The 8,024-nt window shown below is 38.0% G+C and overlaps 1 protein-coding gene across 1 annotated transcript in view; it reads left to right on the top strand.

The window, feature by feature from the left end:
- PLA2R1 (phospholipase A2 receptor 1) overlaps nucleotides 1-8,024 on the top strand; it is a 116,319-nt gene that overhangs the window by 82,163 nt on the left and 26,132 nt on the right. The window contains exons 24-29 of the mRNA XM_015565741.1: nucleotides 1,229-1,397; nucleotides 3,101-3,241; nucleotides 4,342-4,458; nucleotides 5,696-5,872; nucleotides 6,609-6,641; nucleotides 6,770-8,021. Of these exons, the coding sequence (XP_015421227.1) occupies nucleotides 1,229-1,397; nucleotides 3,101-3,241; nucleotides 4,342-4,458; nucleotides 5,696-5,872; nucleotides 6,609-6,641; nucleotides 6,770-6,987 (855 nt within the window). The 3' untranslated portion in view covers nucleotides 6,988-8,021. The remainder of the gene's footprint in view (nucleotides 1-1,228; nucleotides 1,398-3,100; nucleotides 3,242-4,341; nucleotides 4,459-5,695; nucleotides 5,873-6,608; nucleotides 6,642-6,769; nucleotides 8,022-8,024) is intronic.

Here is an 8,024-nt window from a genome sequence, read left to right as displayed (position 1 = left end):
ACTCAAGCACGTTTATTTGGGTAATTTGTTGCATTTAAGAAATTCCCAAGAAAAACGAATCATGCTTCCTGTTTAGAAAGTTGGCCATTAATAACTTCAGTATCCCTTGGCATTTACCATGTAGGTTATTTTTCTCCTCTGGGAATGCAGTTTGGAGAGTAAGGTGTTTTTTTTTTTTTAAGTTTTCTTTTTTCTTTAATAAAAATAATCACACACTCAAATTAGTGAAAGTAAATCAATTCTATCCTGACCTCTAGTGCTACTCCCCCAAGTCAATCACTGTTAACCATTTCTGGTGTGTCATTTAGAAATTTTCTGTACAGGCACATATATGCAAATGTAATGGATGGACATGTATATTGTTTTTTAAATATAAATGAGAACTTGCTACATATGCTGTATCTTTAAACTTGCTTTTTTATTTAAGATACCTTGTACAGCTTTCAATGTCAGTACATAAAAATCTAACACATGATACATCACACTTTATTAAACAATTCTCCTCTGAATGGATAGCTGGGTTCGTCCCAGTTTTCACAATAACAAACAACGCACAACAAATATCCTGTGCAGGTAGTGAGTTCCCAGAAGTGAAGTTGCTCAGTACACTTTGAATTGTAACAAGTAGTCCCTGCAATTTACATGCCAACATTAGTGTATGATAATATCTAGTTTTTTCACATCTTCGCCAACACTGGGTATGTCAAAATTTTAATCCTTGCCAGTGAGATAGGTAAAAGGATGGTGTTTATGGTTGACTGTGTTTTCGTATTGCAGAATGTTTTAACTTACATAGTCGATTTTTGCTTTATGGCCTCTGGGTTTTCTATCAGACTTGGAGAGATTTTCCCACACTAAGAGTATAAAATATGTAGCCAAGTTTTCTTTAGCACTTCTATATGTTCCATTTTATGTTTGAATCTTTGATCAATCTGAAATTTATTTTGGTGTAAAGAACAAGGTATTGATCCAACTTCACTCTGATTGCTTGCTGGGAAATGACGGTGGCAGGGAGCCAAGGATGCCCCCAAACTAAAGAAGACATCTCTTCAGGCAGATGTTCTTTTTTGTCAGGCCATATTCACAAGCTGTCCTAGACCCCCTGAAATAGAAATCTAAGATGTGGACATACAAATCTGTGTGTGGAGTGAGGGATGCCCACACAGCGTTGGGTGATGCCCACACAGCGGTCTTGGCAAGGAAATGATGGCTCCGTTTCCCTCCACAGGATGGTCTCAGTTTTGACTGGTTAGATGGCACCAAATCCTCCTTCACTTTTTGGAAAGAGGATGAGCCATCCTTCCTGGGTGACTGTGGTTTTGCTGACACCAATGGGTTCTGGAGTATCACAGCCTGTGAGACATTTCTGCAAGGAGCCGTTTGTCATGTACCTACTGGTAGGTTCAATTCTATTCAACTAAAAACATATGTACTGTGCACCTACTGCATGCCACGCAGTGTGCTAAGCAGGAGCTAGGAGGAAGAGTAGTACGGAGTGCCTGCCTCAAGAAGCCTTTGGTCTGGTAGGTGATGTACAGACAAATAACTGTTATACAAGGCAGGGCTACCAAACAATATGAGCGGTAGCAAGTGTTGTGGGGGTTAGCAAGCAAAGAACACATCATATCCACTTGGAAAATGTAGAAAGACTTCTTGAAGGACTTAAGTGTGGAGATTTCCCTTGAAGAATGGGTGGGATATAAACGAGGCAATGATGGGACATTTTGAGCAGAAAAGGTTGGGCAAAGACATGGAAGGAAGGAAGGACTGAGCATGTATAAGGCAAAGCTGATATTGAGATTTTCCTACATCACAAATTATGGTTAAGGGAGAGGTATGAAATCAGTTAGAAATGTGGGTTAGGAGAATCAACAACCTTGAATGCCAGATTGGGGATTTATGTGTAAGTCAACAACAAATAGGATTCTAGAGTTATTGTGATAATAATAGCAATGATATTTATGTCTATATCTCACACACAGATATATATGTATATATATATTAAGATGATAATAACATCTCATTATACTTAAAGTTCACCTGGCTAGGCCAGGCCAAGTGAACTTTATTTTAAAGATGAAATAAATTCAGAACATTAAATAGCTTCTTGAAGATCTCACAGATGTCCATCAACAGCCCCAGTAATAGCAGACAAGTTTCCTTGCTTTCTAATAGCAGATCCTCGTTCCCTTGATTGCTTCAGTGTATATAGAGTCCTTAACACTAGTTGGTCTCTTTTTGAATCTCTCACTTAGTAAAAGTACATTTACTTTTTACATTCTGGATATGATAAGTCAAATAGCATGCACATTATGTACCTTCAGATCAAAATAATTCAGGCTGAAAGTCATATACTTTGGAAAAGCCAATCCTGCTTCTAAAACACCAGAAGAGTTAACCTTCCCTTTCAACAACACTGCATTTATTGAGTGCTTTAGAAGCATCGGGCACTATCTCTCTTGAACTTCTCAGGCTGTAAGAAAGATGTTGTTAGATCTCTTGTGTAGATAAAGAAACCAAAGTACAGGGAGGTTACATATCAGGCCCACAGCCACCTACCTAGGATCTCAGTGATGTGTCTGACTCTTGTGCTAGCATTCCGAAGCAAAGTCCACCCCGAATTTCCCTGTGTTATGTGATGTGATGTGATGTTATATGATACACTATTGAATGCATTATTTTCTCTAATAGGTTGATTATCAGGTAAGGATTTGCTAAATCTATAATATGCAGCACTGCATGTAATAAATTTTGTACATTGCCTTTGGAATTGCCTTTTGCCAGCTTCATTCAGCTGCCAGTATTCCTAAGAATCATATCCCTCAATGTGATACTAATGGTAAACATGAAAGTCAGCCACCTCACCCAGGCAGCACCCGGATTAAGCCTCTATACCCTGTCATGTATAGGTAAAGGTTATTTCTGCCAGAAATGCTATAAACCAGCCCTAGTTTTGTAATCATGTATATTAAACCACTCTTCCAACTATTACCATGAAAATCTCATTACATATATTTATCTTGGTCTTTCATAGAATGTAATGCAATATTCATCTCAACTCAGTCACCACACAGAAATCATAACTGATTTTTGTTTATAGAAACAAGATCATTTGGACACCCAGAGCTGTGTTCTGAAACATCTATTCCCTGGATAAAATTCAAAAGTAATTGCTACAGTTTTTCTACAGTCCTAGACAGTATGAGTTTTGAAGCTGCTCATGAATTTTGCAAAAAGGAAGGTAATTCTTTTGTGATGGTAACATACTTTCAATGTGTTCCTTCTTTTTTAAATTTTATTTTTGGGAGTATTACATATGTCCCCCTGTTTCCCCCTTTTACCCCCTCCACCCTGCTCCCGCCCACCCCAGGCCCTCACCACACTATTGTCTGTGTCCATGGGCTATGTCAATGTGTTCCTTCATGATATTTTAGTAAACAATCTAATTTTTTGTCTGATGACTTAGTGATTTTAGCAGCAATAAAAACACTGAAAAAATAAATAGTATTACATTTATTTGGAGGATGGCTAATGTATGAAACTAGAGGCCCGGTGCACGAATTCATGCACGGATGTGGTCCCTCAGTCCAGCCTACACTCTCTCACAGTCCGGGACCCCTCCCTCCTTACTGCCTGCCAGCAGCGGAGGTGGGAGAGGCTCCCACCATTGCCGCTGCACTCACCAGCCATGAACCCAGCTTCTGGCTGAGCGGCACTCCCCCTGTGGGAGTGTACTGACCACCAGGGGCCAGCTCCTACATTGAGCATCTGCCCCCTGGTGGTCAGTGTGCGTCATAGCGACTGGTCAGTTGGTATACTGTCTGCCCCCTGGTGGTCAGTGCACATCATAGCGAGTGGTTGAGCAGCCTGAGCATATCATTAGCATATTACGCTTTGATTAAATGTCCAGTACAAAACTTTTAAATTTAAGATGATGTCTCAGAATATTGTACTCTCCCTCCCCTCCCTCCCCCACCCCCCAAAAAAATCTTCTTTTGGTAAAGAAACATCTAGGAAAAGGTATATTTGGAATAGTAGAGAACATTTTGATTTTTCTTAGAAGTAATAAAATAGAAAGTAACTATGTGAATGCTTTTGAATTACAGATTTTTTATGTTCCCTAAAATTAATATTCTATGCTTTTACTTCTGAGATTAAAGCTTGTACCTCTTAATAAATATGGTTTTGCTTTACCATTTTTCACCAAAAATCACTCACATACACTGGAAATTTTCACTTTTCAAAGCCTGAGCTTTACAAATTATGGTATGGGGGACACTTTAAAAATTGTATTTACATGTGAACACGAGTACTTGTTCATTTGCTGTTTGTCTTTTACAGGATCTAGTCTTTTAACAATCAAGGATGAGGCTGAAAGTTCATTTCTCCTAGAAGAGCTCTCTGTTTTTGTTTCTTCTGTCCAGATGGTTTGGTTGAATGCTCAGTTTGACGATGACAGTAAGTAATTGGTGTAGAGAAGAGGAGAGAGCAAAAATAGGCACATGGTGGTCAAGGTTGGTGAAAATGGCCTCTACAAACCAGAAAACTCTCCTTGGATAGACTGGCTGTGAAAAATAGCACAAGTGGTAAAGCCATTTCTTCCAAAAAAAAAATTGCTAACCCTTTTCTCTATACTATCCTTTCCTGTGAAATAACCCCAAATGAAAACAAACAAGTTTATCTGCATGAAGATGCTTGACTGGATCTTTAGGTTCACAGACTGAGTCATAGACACCAAACCATATTCATTTGAAAATACCCCAGGTTCCTGGGTGTTAAAAAGCACAATAGAGTGGATGGTAACATTTAGTAAGCAATCTAATTTTTTGTCTGATGATTTAATAATTTTGGCAGTCATAACAGCATTGAAAAATAAATAGTATTAAATTTGTTTAATGTTTCAGTGATGAATTATGCTATTAGAATTATTTGCTACCAATAACAACCAAAGTTTATATTCAAATGAGAGCATAGTGCTCTTTCCTTTATTTAAATGATGGTTATTGAAAGCACATGTGAGTACAATTAGTTTAAGTGGTATGGACAGCTTAGATCCTATAAAACAAGTGGTGTGCCAAAGTAGAGGGTGGGTCTACCCTGGCAAGCAGTATTATTTCAATCACTGACATTATTTAGAATTCCTAGCACATGGTGATAAAAAGCTGCCTGACTTTTAGTTAGTTTTATTGTTGATTTTAAATCTTTTTTGGACAATGCACCTCTTCATTTCCTAAACATGGATGGACTCTCCCATGGCCCCGCCCTTTGGTATACCACTGGCTTGCTATTTAAAGAAACTCGCTGTAAAATTCTTTTAGAAAGTGAGCCATTTTGTAATGACTTAGATTTTGGACTTCAAAGGATTTTTTCTATGTTATTAATTTAGTTTATTAAATGATTTCTTTAAGTTGCTTATAATGATAAGAAATATTTCAAAATCCAAACTTACATTAGCAAACATGAAATCCTCGGTGAACTAAATTGGAACTAAATTAAAATGAATTGAGAGTTGTTCACAAGGCAACTTAACTAATACCTACCTTGTGATGTTGAATTCATAACTGTATTTACTGAGTTAAAAGCACCAGATAAGGAGAGAATCTCATTAAATTTAGGGGCTGCTTTTTATGGTTTATTCCAGTCTTCATAGGTTAGATAACCAACGGTCATTTTAAAATTGGCAATTTTTCCACAGATAAAACCATGAAGTGGTTTGATGGAACTCCCACAGACCAATCAAACTGGGGCATTCGGAAGCCAGAGATGGACCATATCAAACCTCCGCTGTGTGCTGCCCTGAGGATCCCCGAAGGAGTGTGGCAGTTATCCCCGTGTCAGGAAAAAAGAGGATTTATATGTAAACTGGAGGCAGGTGGGTAAAGTCAGAGAGTGATTGTTCATTTTGATTCCACCCTATGTAATATTGACCCACCTATTTAACATCTAAAGCTTTTAAAATCCAAGTATTCAGGGAGTACAGATATAGTTTACTCACATTTTTATTGCAAACAAAATGCACAGTGCTGAGACTGAATGGGAATTCTTTGGCTTAAAAAAGGCAGTGTATGTGTTTGTAAGCACTGACAATGATTACTGTAAATCAGGGGTCAGCAAACTTTTCCTGTAAAGGGCTAGATAGAACTATTTCAGGCTCTGGGGGCCATGTAGCATGAAAACAGCCACACACAATGTGGAAATGAAATGTGGCTGACTTCCAATGAAACATCTAATGAAAATGTAATCTGCTAATTAGACTAGACAGCCAAACGGACCTTCCGGACAAAGCCACGGTGGCGGGGGCTGAGGCTGAGGCAGTTAGGGGCGATCAGCCAGGCAGGCAGGCCAGCAGTTAGGAGCCAGTGGTCCCGGATTGCGAGAGGGATGTCTGACTGCCCCCAAGGGGTCCCACATTGTGAGAGGGTGCAGGCCGAGCTGAACACCCCTCCCCTGCACGAATTTTGTGCACCAGGCCTCTGGTTACTTATAAAAACAGAAGCCCAGGTTTAACCCATGGGCCATAGTTTGCTGAGCTCTGCTACAAACAATGACATCATTTTACTGACTTAAAAGAAAAACTTCATCTCATTTTCTATTGTATTTAATTTTAGATATTCGTGTGGCAAAAGAACATCCAGGAAAAGGTATGTTTGGAGCAGTACAGAACATTTTGATTTTTCTTAGAAGTAATAAAATAGAAAGTAACTATGTGAGGGTGTCTATTGTACTTCATTGCCATCGAAGTTTTCCCTTTTTTCTCATCTTCTTTCAGGACCAAGTCACAGCATTGTACCATTGGCAGTAGCGCTGACACTGATAGCAATTCTGGCCATTTCCACACTTGCCTTCTACATAAGCAAGCACAGGAGTGGTGCCTTCAGGAGACTTGTGGAGTTTCGGAATCCTTACTATCCCACAACCAACTTCAGTGCAGGACATTTGGAAGAAAATATTCTCATTTCAGATTTTGAGAAAAATGACCAACAGTGAGGAAGCCACAGTCATGTGGGCGAGTAAAGAAGACCTCAAGGAGAGCCTGTCTGTATTTTTCTTTACAGTCCAGATGCCATTATACTGTGAATTGTGTCGCTAAAAGTGATAATCTCAAAGTGAATTATAACCAAATTAGAAGGGTGTTGATTTATTCATTTCCCGCAACTGTGTCCTATTCTTTCAAAGGGGAAATTACACAATGGTTATTATTCTGAAAACAAGAACTATTAAAAGAAACTCCTTCTCAAAAACTCTCAAACCAATGTTAATTACAGTTTTTGCATTACTGTTTCTACCAAATATTTTGGGGGGAATTTTAAAACTCAGCTATTTAGACATTTACCCACTTTCATTCCATGAAAAGAGAGGAAGTAAAACAAAATGTAAAACCATAAACTTATATGTGATAGGAAAAGGAAAAACCTTCTGAGAGGTTTCTTCTTTGTTTTTAATGCAATCTTTTTAATCCAATCAGTTTTAACAGCAGGGTTTGGAAAATACTGATTTCTAAGCTTAAAAGTCACAGATTCTGGGCTCTAAACTAACACTTAGGGTGACTCATTTTTATTACTTCTGACTTCTCAAACCAAAGGAGAAGAAAATTTACTTTTCTTTAAATAGTAAAATCTTGGTTAGCAGCGTGCTTTCATAAACAACCACACAATGTGGCCCAAAATATTCCATTATTAAGTGATGACTAAGTTTGATAGTTAAAAATAACTTAGAGATAAGCTTAAAAGGAATTTATTGAGATCTTAAATCTGTAAAACTCATGGATTTTATTAAAAACTAAAGGTATAAAATAATATTTAACACCCCAACAACCAAAAAAATATAAAATGTAACTTGAATTTAAAGGGGAAAAATTGAAGATCTGAATTATAGTCCCATTAGAACCAGGCTCAAGAATATGTTGAGCAGTACTAGGTAAATTATTCTTTAGACCCCTTTGCTGTTTAAGTGAGTTTATTTGGAGTGTTCTGTTTGGTAAACTGTGGTTCTGGGGAACCATCTATCTCCATTGTGTTGGAGTA

This window comes from Myotis davidii, unplaced genomic scaffold (assembly GCF_000327345.1).
Source record: "Myotis davidii unplaced genomic scaffold, ASM32734v1 scaffold59, whole genome shotgun sequence".
Taxonomy (NCBI): domain Eukaryota; kingdom Metazoa; phylum Chordata; class Mammalia; order Chiroptera; family Vespertilionidae; genus Myotis; species Myotis davidii.
The sequence above is the reverse complement of the archived record's forward strand: the minus strand, read 5'-3'. Positions and strand labels throughout refer to the sequence as shown.